At 45.1% G+C, this 12,187-nt stretch overlaps 1 protein-coding gene across 9 annotated transcripts in view; it reads right to left on the bottom strand.

The window, feature by feature from the left end:
* EIF4G3 (eukaryotic translation initiation factor 4 gamma 3) overlaps positions 1 to 12,187 on the bottom strand; it is a 131,053-nt gene that overhangs the window by 30,341 nt on the left and 88,525 nt on the right. For all 9 annotated transcript variants that reach the window (XR_008842009.1, XM_056507995.1, XM_056508000.1 and 6 more), the window contains 4 exons: positions 6,035 to 6,123; positions 4,207 to 4,468; positions 1,700 to 1,857; positions 491 to 616 (listed from right to left, as the gene is read on the bottom strand). Coding sequence is in view for 8 of the 9 variants with exons in the window: in XM_056507995.1 (XP_056363970.1) it covers positions 491 to 616; positions 1,700 to 1,857; positions 4,207 to 4,468; positions 6,035 to 6,123 (635 nt within the window). In the remaining variant the exon portion in view is untranslated. The remainder of the gene's footprint in view (positions 1 to 490; positions 617 to 1,699; positions 1,858 to 4,206; positions 4,469 to 6,034; positions 6,124 to 12,187) is intronic.

The following is a 12,187-nucleotide window of genomic DNA, read 5'->3' as shown; positions in this document are numbered from 1 at the left end:
GAAAGTGAAACAAAAGCAGCGGAAAAGGTGGGAAAACAAGGAATGAAGTGACCAAAGCAACACGTGGAAGCACAGAGAAAGCAGGAACACACAGGTGCTGCTGTATTTTGCTTGTTAGTAACATCTCCTTGCTCTGTTGGTGTGCTTTGCAGCACAGCCCCCAGGCTGATGCGCTGACGCCGGGTCTGTTGTACGACGAACACGCGACCGCACACGCGATTGCCGGGTCCTGGTGTGGAAACACTTCCACTCTCTCACACAGGAAACTGGAAGGAGATCAAACCCTTCCCAAACAACACTTACTCGTGACAAACACCCACAACCATTTCCTATTTCCCTACATTTTGTCAGCCAAGCAAACATCAATCACCCCTGCGTTCATCCTGACAAAACCAGAACAATCGGCGCATTGGAAGAGGCTCAAAAGCCTGAGGAGGAACTTCATCAGTGCTAGGCCAGTTTTCAAATGAGCAAGTTGGAGTAAACTCACACTTCCAGACACGTTTCTTCCCCCGGGGGCTTGCCTCCCAAAATCAGCAAAGGCTGGTGTGAAGTCAGGGCCTCGTGGCAGGATCCGGGGGTCCAGAGTCCGCAGCGGCAATTTCGGCTGATTGACCTGTGCCGTGAGCAGAGCACACAAACAGGGGCTGCTCAGGGTCATGCAGCCTACAGACAACATCTGCTAAACCATTATAGTCACATTTAACATATTTAACATCCCAATTAAAGCTTTTAACAAACTGCTCAAGTTTTAGGCATTCACACTTATGCTAAAGTAAGCATTTAATTTAAAATACATCTTCTTCTGGAGACTATTGAGGAAACAGGTGGAGTTCAGAAACATTTCAAAGATCATGGAGGATAAAATCATGGTAACACGGGTCTGTCTTGGTTCAGGAGCATGAAACTGCTACCTTCCCTCAAAGCAATGGCTTCTGTGCCGACATGAGAGATGGGCAACTGAGCCCAGGAAACTCAAACACAGAACAGTCATAAACAATCATGGGAAAGTAGAAGGTAGATGAAATAATTTTGGGAACAAAGCTGTGTTTTACAATTTGCCTGGGTATGAAATTCAGAGCGGAAATGTTTCTGCACACAAGGATCACCCACATCCCTGAGTCTCAAGAGTGAATCTGTCATGGCTCCATCAAAGCCTAGGAACTCCCCAGTTGCCAGTGACAGCAGAACAAGGCCTTGCAGCACAGAAATCCCAAGTGTTTCACTAAGCCCAAACCTCCAGCAGAGACAATCAGCTCTGAGACGAGGCTGGAGAGAAATCCTCAAACTGCTAGAGAATAGACATCTTAAAGATCTTTTATCAGATCAGCTTATAAATAGTGAAGAAACTGCTTCAGATCAAAAAACAGTTTGCCCCAAAGCTTTGTTTTTTAATTGATCTGATAGATCAATTAATTGATCTAATAGAAGCCACTGCCTCTCCATCCAGTCTTACTTGGATTCTCAGCTCTTCATGGCTGGGTAATTTCAAATATTAATAACAACCTGGTATAACTTAATCTAGACAAAAAACATCAAAACTGCTTTCATCTGTGCACATTCATCAGGCACTAACACCTCTATTTGTAGAATTCTGTGATGAGACCAACTAGGCCCAATTCCCACCAAAACCAGACATGAAAATGGTTCAGGAATGAGGCATGAGGGATCTTTATTTATATCAAAACCCTGCACATACCTGTTTGATGGGTTCTCCTCTCACCTTGTCGAGCACCACGTCGCTGATGGGAGGCAGCCCCTCGGGCTTCTGGATACAGGCAGGCATGAACTGGATATCCAGCAGGAACTCCCGGTCGTATTGCTTCTTCCCCTCCGGGTCCAGGGGCTTCCACTGCTCTATAGGGAGAGAAGTCCCTGAGAGTCCCAGGAGACAAACCCTCTGCTCACCCAGATGTGGTTCTGGTACATCCAAAGGGAAGAGGCTGCTGCACCAGCCTGGGAAATTTCAATTTAAATTAATTTTCATTTTGAAGGGAGAGAGGAAAGCAACATACATAACATTAAAGGGACATGAATAATGGGGAGTGTAGAGCCCGGTCCAGAGCAACCACACCCAGGCCTAGTCACTAATTCCAGTTCTAACCCATGTATCTAAATTTGACTTCTGCTCTCCTGTGGGATATGGTGGAATGGGGACAATCCCCTATTTCTGTGTGAAAGTACAGAAGTTAAAGGGGTTTGTTCGGTGTAAAAGGGAGTCATAAACATGAAGTCAAGGAGAGCAGAGCATGGAACAAAAATACCCTTTGAAAATGTGAAACCATGGAACTGTCAGGCTGGAGATAACAAGCAGAAACAAGAGAAGCCACAAACCACAGGCCATGACCTGGGAATTACAACTTTCCACCTATTTTTCGTGGGGGTGTTTTGGGTGTGGAGGACTCTGCCTGGTGCAAATCACAGCATAAACCTACAGCCACTTTAGCACAAGGAAAGTCAGCCTCTGGTGGCCTGGAGATGGGATTTTCAGTGCTGGCCACACAGTTGGTTTGAAATTAGGAAAGAAAACATGTTTTATCTGAAGGAAAACATCTGCATGAGATGCTGCCTTCGGATCTTCCTCATGCCAGACTGTGTTACTCAGCATTCATCAGCCCTTCAGGTATTTTATTCCTTCATTTCCCTCCCTAGCACCCAGCTTTGGATCTCTGGGATCTCACCATCTGCACCTCCACACACGCCACAAGCAGGGACTTACTCCAATGATGGGTTTTAATGACTGGGAATGAAAATACACAGAAGTAAGTGCAAACTTTAGCTCTTTATGCAGTTTTATTTCTGCAGAGCTTCAGGATACAGGGGTGCAGAAATGGTTTGGCTGGATCCTGGCTGGAATTCCTGGCCTGCCCACTGTACCTGACCTTTACCATGGAAAAACTCCAAAACAACAACAAGCAGTTTATGTGTAGCTGCCTTCTCCTGGAAAGCTCTCAACGAACTGTTTTAATGTGAGGAGCAGCTGGGCATTGTCACAGGAAGGATCCCCAATGTAGGCAGACAGAGGGACCAAACACACAATTCCTCCAAAAGGCAGAAATTCCCCTTTCTGAAAAAAGTAGAGCCGAAATCGAGGACTGCCACACAAGTCCAATGTGTGCTGCTTTCCCCAGGATGAATCAAACCCCTCTGGCTGAGTGAAAGGACATCTGCACCCAACTGGGATTCTTCTGACTGCATCAGCTGATGAATTATGGATTAACTTCAGGAAGTGCTTGGCTAGTGAACTGGTCAGGTACCCTGAGTGTGATGAGCTATCAAGAGCCCTCTGTGTTTCCCTGCCACAATATCATTGTGCTGAATTAATAAAATCAAAGCAATTGAGGTCTTTGTCAGAACAAAGTGGTGCAGAAATAACCACTGCAGTGGAGTCCCTTAACTGTGGTGCTCCTTGTCCACCAGGTTCTCCAGGTCCTTCTTTATTATTATTATACTCTTTAATTTCTGGGCTCCTAAAGAAATGACTACTTTATTTGGAGGAAATTTCACTTGAATAAGAAATTGCTTAAAAATTGGGAGCAACTGAGAAGTTGGCCTCAAGTTTTCTGTAAATAAGGTGGATTAACTGAGACTCAGGACTATGAATTACAAAATCTTCATAAATAACAAAAAGGTTACGTCTTCATAAATAACAAAAGTACTCTATAGGTATCTTATACTCTAATCAGTGGGACTGAGATGGGCAGAGTCTGGATTGAAAATCACAATTTGTTTATTTTCCTTACTTTTCTAGAAATCAAAAGATTCATGCAACTGTTTAGCCAGGAAATTAAATCTTTATGAACATACATATTTGTATTTAGGACCCAATGAGCACTTTCATTTTTGATTTAACCACCTCTTATTTCAGAGGTATATTGGTTTATGTGGAATTTCTTGGATGGTTTCCAGCTGTTGATTACATAGGAATCGACTCTGTCATTTCCACTGTGCTGTAGCCAGTATCCAAATGCACACAAATTTCAAGGAATGAGGGATTTTCTCTTGACCACAATCAGCGAGACAAAACTAATTTTCCCCTTTTGCCCCCCTGAAGATCTCCCAAGGCCTGTTGGGTGGCAGATGTGGTAGAGCTGCGCAGGGTGAACACCGAATCCCCTTCCAGCCCCCATGGGAATACCCAGTGACACACGGGGTGTCAGCAGCCCTACAGGAGGGAGGCAGAGAGCAGAGTGGAGCAGCACTTACCTGGTTTGTACTGGAAGGTGGGCCCCTCTCCCAGGCTCTCCGTGCAGCCCGAGGTGGCGTCGGCGCCTTCGCCCTCCGAGACGCTCTCGGCTCCGTTCCGCACCGGCTCTGCCTCCTGCTCCCCGTTCTCCTCCACGCCCTTCACGGCCTGAGGGAGCTCCGAGGGCTCCCTCTCTGCTTGAGGTCCAGGGCTCATTTTCTCCTGGTCACATTCAAGTACTTTGTCCCCTGAAGATTCCTCCTCCTCCTCCTCCTCCTTCAGCTGGAGCACAGACATAGGCAGAGGTTTTGTTAGAAACACCCTGACAAATTCAATGCATGTGAAATGGCTCTTCATGGATTCCCATGGCATTTTTGGGAGCAGCAGGAATCCAAATGCATCTTACACAGGGATACAGAACACTACACTTAGCCACTGCATGATTTACCAGCTCATTCCCATGGATAACACACTGATAATTAATGGTGCAACTGGAAAGACCCAGCATTGCCCACGAAATCCCTACAGGATTGGATGGAGGGAACTGTTAAGCCATGAACAATCCCAGCCTGGAAGGACAACTCTGCTTTCCTCTTCTCCTACCATCCATGATAATGGGATGGTAAAAGGCACGTGGTGCTTGTTTCGAGGGATTCTTCCTTTAAATGCCTGCTGCCAACTGGAGCAGATACCACTAAGGAAGGCAATGTGAGATACAGCCACAATTCCAGCTTCTTGGTTTCAGGAAAAAGTATTAATAGTATCCCTGGCTGTTAATTTTGGAGCTCTCCAAGGACACAGCCTGATTGTGCATTCAGACGAGGAGGCGTTGGAATGTGCTTCTCCCAGGAGAAATCCCAGCACATCTTAGCACTGAACAAAGGAATAACTTCATTGAGGATGCTCTGCAGGAGGCTCCCGATCCTTTCGCCTCCCTGCCTGATGGCACCACATCCTAAAATGCTTCTAGCAGATTTTTCAAGGGAATTCTCTGAAGAATTCCTCAGTGGAACTGCCAGATGGTGCAGGAGACATGACTCCTCCAAGGGAGGATGAGGAAAGTGTGGAGGATGAACCTGCTGCTGCAGCCCCAGTGACACCCTTTGCACTCCTGCTCTGCATCACATCTGGCCAACCTCAGCTTTTATCCACACACTGGGCAGTCAACTTTTACATTTTTACTCTCTTGCTCCCTTTTCGATTAATTCTAACCCCATACTGACCCAGGATATTAAGCACAGCTCCCTGCTGCAATATCCCTACCAGAACAGCAGTAAGGGGGGTTTTCTTTACTCATCTAACCACTCTTGAGGTGGTTTTTTCCTTTGTCAGCTTCTCCATCAGCTGGTCATCAGGCAAACTATCCTTTGCCATTAAATCCCCGCGCAGAAGAACCTGCCAAATGTCAGGACGGTGGCCTGGGACCAAAAGGAGGCAGTGCTGAGGGATTCACACCCACTTTTCTCTCACCCTTCACAAAGGGGTTCCTCAGTGCTGGGAGGCTGCTCGAGGTCTGGTGGAACCTTCTAGTGGAAGGTGTCCCTTGCCATGGCAGCAGTTGGAACGAGGTGAGTCTTTAAGGGCCCTTCCAACCCAAACCAGTCTGTGATTCTGTGACTTATTAGTCATTAAATTAGGCAAACCCAAAGAAAACTGAAGAGCTTTAAAAGGGAGCAGACTGACACCTGTTATCTAAAGGATGCTGAGGAATAGGAGAGTTCCTCCCCAAAACTCTGCCCTGGATCCTGTGAGACAACAATGAAAGGAAGCAATGCCTCTAAAGTACAATTTCAAGAGAGGAAGAACACCTTTAAATTTGGGTAAAGCAGGACTTTGTTTCCCTCTCACCTCTGTTTCTGCCTCTGTCACCTCCTCAGTGGCTTGGGTCCGGTCTTTTGGTTTCTTCCAGGTCTTTGGTGCAGTTACAGCAGTTTGAGCTGCAATGTAAATGTGCATCTGTTACAACACTGAGTGACACAGAGCTCACGTGGCCATGGGTGAAGTGATGAGCTTCCCTCTCAGAGGCTGCTCTGAGGCACAGGAAAACAAAGCAGTTGCAGCCTTGTGGAGGATCCAGCTTGATTTAACCACTTTGGCTTTCAATGCAGCAATAACAACCATTAGAATGACATTAAAATACAGGGATTGTTTTACAGGTTGCTCATTCAAGCTCCAAATGGCACACAGATCACACAGGGGAAAAAGCCTTCAGGAAATCAAAAGATCAGGTAGGTGCTGGCGGGTAGAGAAGGTTGTTCTCAACATATTTTTCTCAAGAATTCTAACATCATTATAATATTAACCAGAAGCAAGCCCAAATTTCCAGTATCTCATCCAAAAGGCAAACTCCTTCAACCCTGCAGCACTGCTCCAAGCTGGATTTATATTTCAATTTAAAAGCAGGTTCATATCTCCACCATTAATGATCTCCCTGGCCAACTGAGTCAAGGGAAACACCAAGACCAGCACTGATTTACTCCAATCATGTTTTCCCCCTAAAGGGTAGAAGAAACCACACAATAAATTAAGAGGAGACAAACCCATTAATCCAATCTGTTCCTAATTTGTGGCAACTGCTCCCATCTTAAATTCAGATCCCAGGCACACATGCACAGTTAACAGAGTGCAAATGGGACTGATTTTCTGACTGAAGTTTACTGCAAACAGATTTCCAGCTCTGGCCTTTGGTTTCCAGCAGATACTGTGGAAAAACCCAGTGTGCACTTCCTTTATCACAATAAAATACAATTTTGAAAGGTTCTTCACTATGGATAAATAAGAAGAGTTAATAGAAGCCAGCTCTGCTCCTAAGGGCATGGAGCAGATGGGATTTGCTGTGTTCCCACTGCCCCAAAGGATACCCACGAGCTTCCGTGGCCTCTCCAGAGTGTTTCCCTGTCTGAAGGAGTGACCATGGACCTGCAGACAACCCACAGATTCCCGTGGGAACCACCACATCCATGCCCCAGCAAAGAGCAACAGGAGCTACCTGCAGTCAAGGAAGACTTTTCCCTGCAGACTGAACACCCTAAAAGTAAAGTTAATTACAAGAGAAAAGTCTTATATAAATATTCAAACATCATCTCTTGTTCACAGAACCAATGGCTGGAAAAATCATCCAGGTCCTGCACATCCCATCCACTGTGTCTCCTTGTGGAGAGGCTTTAAAGGCAGGGCAGTGCACCAGCACAAATCCCGAATTTCTGGGGCTCAAAGGAGGGGAGAGGAAGGGCCCAGCAGGCCCAGACTGCAGCATGGCTTTGTCTCCCAAAACTGGCACCTCCCAGCTTCCTTCACTGCTTGTCCTGGCACCTTGGCAAGAGCAGCCCTTATTCCCACTATCCTGGGGTAAAACCAGGGCTGGGAATGATCAGTGCCCTTGAAAATGGCAACTTCTGGAATTCAGCAAAGCACAGATCTAAGCCAGGCTCCCCAATTCCTCCATCAAAAAATGCTACAAATTCAGTGAAAACTGAGCAGTTTTCAAAGTGCTGTTTCCAGTCATCTTGTTTGGGATTGTCACTTGCACACTTCCAGAGATTTCTCCAAGAAGGGATTAGCTGTGTAAAGCAACAACCCAAATTTTGCCACAGGCAAGTAATTTAATCCCAAAATTCTTCATCTGACAGAATTTCATTCCCCTCAAACTCAAACTGTGGAAACCATCTGCAGTGCAAAACCATGTTTCATTTTTAACAGCACAGAAATAAAAGCAGGGGTCATGGATTTGGGGCTGGCAAAGCTCTAGGGTGTTTCCTTCCTCAGCCATCAGGATGTGAACATTACTGCTGCAAAAGTATACATTTTTTCCATCTTTTTTTGGCAAAAGTAAGCTCTGTAGAGGCTGCAATCCTGCCAAGCCTCCTGAATGAGTCTTGCCTTAATCCCACGGCTTCCATCAGCCCAGGGGTTCTGCAGCCAGAGCAGCCCCTGACCATGTCATGGAGCTGCCCAGGATGGAGCTCCAGAGACCTCCAGAGATGTTCCTCAATTTCCCCCCCCCTAAAACAGCAAACACCAGATTTCTTCTTTTCTGTCAAGTTCACATTTCTGCTGCAGGAGCTCAAAGGACAATTTACACTGATGTAAGTTTGGGTGCCAACCTTCCCAAATCCCAAATCCAACAGGACAATGGTGTTATTAATTTGAAGATGGAGTTTCATCTGTGAGGCTGGAAGGAAATACAAAGTAATGTGTCCAGTGTGGCTCTTGGAAAGGGACAATTCCGGACATTTCTGGTCTTCTTTTCCATTTTCCTGTCCCCAAACTGGGCAACTTCATGTGCTCTCCAACAGTTTAATTCCTGCACAAATGCAGGTTCATTTTTGCCACTATTCACACTTCCAGACTTGGTTTTCAGCTCATTTCATTCTTTGGAGAAGGAACACCAGAAACCCAACCAACACTCTGAGCTCTTATCACGGCTTACAAAGCCAAAGGAGATAACAGAGGTGACAACACAGATTTGCTTTAGGACTGGAAAGAGGAACAAACCCTTAATTCCAGACTATCCCAGACACCACTCCCAGAGATATCCCCACCACTGCAGGGTCTGCTCAGCAGGCCCATTTCTCCAGCTCTGTCACATTCCCTGGTGGAACATCTCACAGAATTTAGCCACCCGTGAGCTCACAGCCATCCTGTGGGACAGGAGGCCTCTCCTCTCTGATGTGGTGCCAGCTGTGAAGCCTAAATTAATAGCAGCTCTTATATTTTTATTTTATTATCCAAAATGCCATGAAAGACCAAAGCAAAGATTCACCATCGCCTTCCAGCTCATAAGAAAATAGATTCCAGTGGTTATGGCAGCAGATCAAGAAAAAAGGCGATACCTGATTTATGTTTCTGCCTCTCCAGGTTTCAGTGCTGGAGAAATTTCTCCAAGGTATTTCCAATTACAGCCTCCCCAGCTCAGAAACTCCAGGACTCACCACAGTTAAGTTACTTAATACAGAAATATGTCTCATAAACGAGCTCTGCAAGAAACAGCCCTTTGAATTTCATGTGTATTAAGTTCTTTCAGCTTCCTGAGTTCCAAGGAGTTCTGTCTGGTGTACACATCAGTCTCTTGTTTTCCTCTCTGCTGCTTGTAATAGCTGTGACAGAATGGTGACATCAAAGGCTTCAGGTCTCTGGTATCACCTTCTGCAGAAATTCCACTCCACCAACAACACTTGTCCTGTTTTGTTGCCTGGAAAGTGCTGGTGCCTCACTGTAGCTACAGAAACCCAAAATTTAATAAAAAACAGTTGTTGATGACTTTTAGCCAGGATGATGCTTTTAGTGCAGATTGGAACCCCCAGGTCCTCTCTTGATAACCTATTTTTCTCCTGGTAGAGCAGATGAGTAGGAATTACTTACTTTAAAAAGCATGTGCTCTTGCCCCTTGCAGATAACAGCTCTGCCTGTCCTAAAAGCTGCAGGCAAAGATTCCTGAGGAGGCAGGAACACAACCTGTGCCCTGAGAACAGGGGGAACATGTCCCCTTTGGGCAGAAGCTCAGACCAGGAACACAGTCAGCAGCAAGAAACCACCCCTGGCTACAACATCCTGCACTGCTCAGTGGTTTAATGTTCTGAAACCAAATCTTCCCCATTTCATCAGGATGCACAAGCAGTGATGCTGACAAGCAGGGAATGATGATCCTGTGACTCACAGACACAGAGACTGAACCATTAAAACTGCCAGTTTTGCTGTGAGGGTGCTCAGAGTAGGCAGAATTCAGTGTAAAATACAATGAGGGTGCTCCAGTGGAATCCTCTGACCTTTGCAATCTGGTAGAGACCTAATGCAAATGGAAAAGGAGGAGGGAGGCTCCCCTGGATCCCCACAAGATCAACTCAGCCCCAGCCTCTCCCTGCAAACACTGACAAAGTCATTTTGTTGAACTGTAAAAAAAGAACTGCTGCTGGATAAAGATGGATAAGGGTCTGAATATATTTTCTTTCTCATCACAGAGCTAGACAGAGCAAAAAATCCAAGTCTGGTTTCTTTGACTGTTGGACAGAAGGTGTAAGACACTGCAGGAACAGGCAAATCCCTTTGCTCATCCCCAAAAAGCTGCCACCTCCAGTGCAAAATACAGGATCCCCTGGGAGCCTCAGCAGCCCCAGCCCCAGCAGCTCAGGGAGGAGGGGATGAAGGTCTCATTCTCAAAATCAGGCAGGCCAGGTTATAGCCATGAAAAAGACAGGCAGGAGGAACTGCTGCAGGAATGAGATTATCTCAAGAGGTCCCAGCACTGTCCTCCAGCCAGCCCAGCTTGGCTCCCTTTAAAGGAAAAGCAGGGGGACAATTTGTGGCCAAGCTGCTCTGTAATAAAAACACCATTCTGCTGAAAACCCCAAAGAAATATTGCTCACAGTCACAGAGCTCACAGCTACCAGCACATGCTCCAGAAGTTTCCTTCATCCCAGGTTTAATCCTAACTCCAGAGATCATAAAAAAAATCTCTCAGCCTTTAATCCAAGCAAAACCCAACAATATAACCCCTTCTCCTTGCTCCTGAGGGTCAGCATCTGGATTTTCCAATGTATATGGCAGACATGCTGTTCCTCGTTCCTGAATTAGCAGGCAGCCTCAGATGATGTTATCTCAATCTCTCTTCCTGTCTCCAAAAAAGAACTGGAAAATTATTGCTGAAAAGAAGGCTGGCAGAGAAATGCAATAGTTTGGGATCATTAAATCAGGGGTAAAGCACAAAAAAACAAAACCACTTGGAGAGCTTTGTGCTTTCTTTGAAGCCCTGAGCTTTTAATAGAAATCTGACTTTCAAGTCATCTTTTACATGACTTGAGAACTCCTTGTTTCCATGTTGCCAAAGCCAATGGCTTGGCTAATGTGTGCTCTGGAGCATAATGACATTACAGCATTAAAATTAATCTTCTGCATAATTAAAAGCCCAAACACTGTAAGTTAATTTTTTTAAAATTTAAACTACAGGCCATTACAAAGCCAGCAATAACAGTGCAAGCTGGAACCTGCCTGTGCAAAACCTTATTTACAGAGTCCCATTTCTCCTCTCCTTTGTAAGGAAATTAATTTGGGTTATGAAGTAGCTCAGATCGAAAGAACAACAAATGCCAGAGCAGTGAAATGACCCGAGTGAAATAAAAATAGAAGAAGATTAACAGGGGAAAATCCTCACGGTCGGTGTAGTAAGGGGATCTTTCTTCTCATTTGTAGATACTGGATTTAAAAATCAGCATATTGAGCATCACACAAACATGGAACAGAGCCAACCTCAGCCCTTCAGTGCACTTAAGAGCAGAGCCCAAGATTTCTGAACCCATTTCCCATCTATTAAAAAAAACTAAAAAAAAACAAAAAACCAAAAAACAAAAACAAAACAAAACAAAACAAAAAACAAACAAACAAACAAAAAAAAAAACCAAAACAAAAAAAAACCCAAAAAACCAAACCCTATATGAAATGTTACTTTAGCAAAATGAAAGCAACAAGATGCAAATCACAACTGTTTGTCCTCTTTGTCCAAACTTCACCAAGTTCCAAGGAACTGAAATAACTGCAGAACAGGGCATAGAAACTGTGACACATGAAATGCTTTAACACTGCTGGATGTGAATTTAGCCCCTGTCACTCCTCCAGCAGCAAATACAAGGAATTGATAATTTAACTTCTTTTTTCACAATCTTATCTCCAGGAAGTCCTGCAAAAAAAGCCATTTTCCATAGGAAACACAGAGTGCTAAAACCACAGTGCCAAACCAGAGATGTGGCAGGGCTGAAACCAAAGGCAGGCAACCTGGAGAGACAGGCTGGATTTTAAAAGGCAGCTGCAGAAATTGCGCTTTTAGTGAATTTTAAACTGTAAACTGCAGAATTTAAATTTAAAATTTTTAATGTGACTTTTACGTGTGACTTTTGCAAACAAAAAGCAGAAGCATCACTAATGAAGGCTGGGCAGGTAGAGATGTGTGACACTGAGGTGACAACAGCGTGTGACCCTGGTAAGACTCTGGTTGTCAGTTGTCTGGGTGAG

The sequence above is a fragment of the Oenanthe melanoleuca genome, chromosome 21, assembly GCF_029582105.1.
Source record: "Oenanthe melanoleuca isolate GR-GAL-2019-014 chromosome 21, OMel1.0, whole genome shotgun sequence".
In the NCBI taxonomy this organism is placed as follows: domain Eukaryota; kingdom Metazoa; phylum Chordata; class Aves; order Passeriformes; family Muscicapidae; genus Oenanthe; species Oenanthe melanoleuca.
This window is presented reverse-complemented; position numbering and strand designations above follow the sequence as displayed.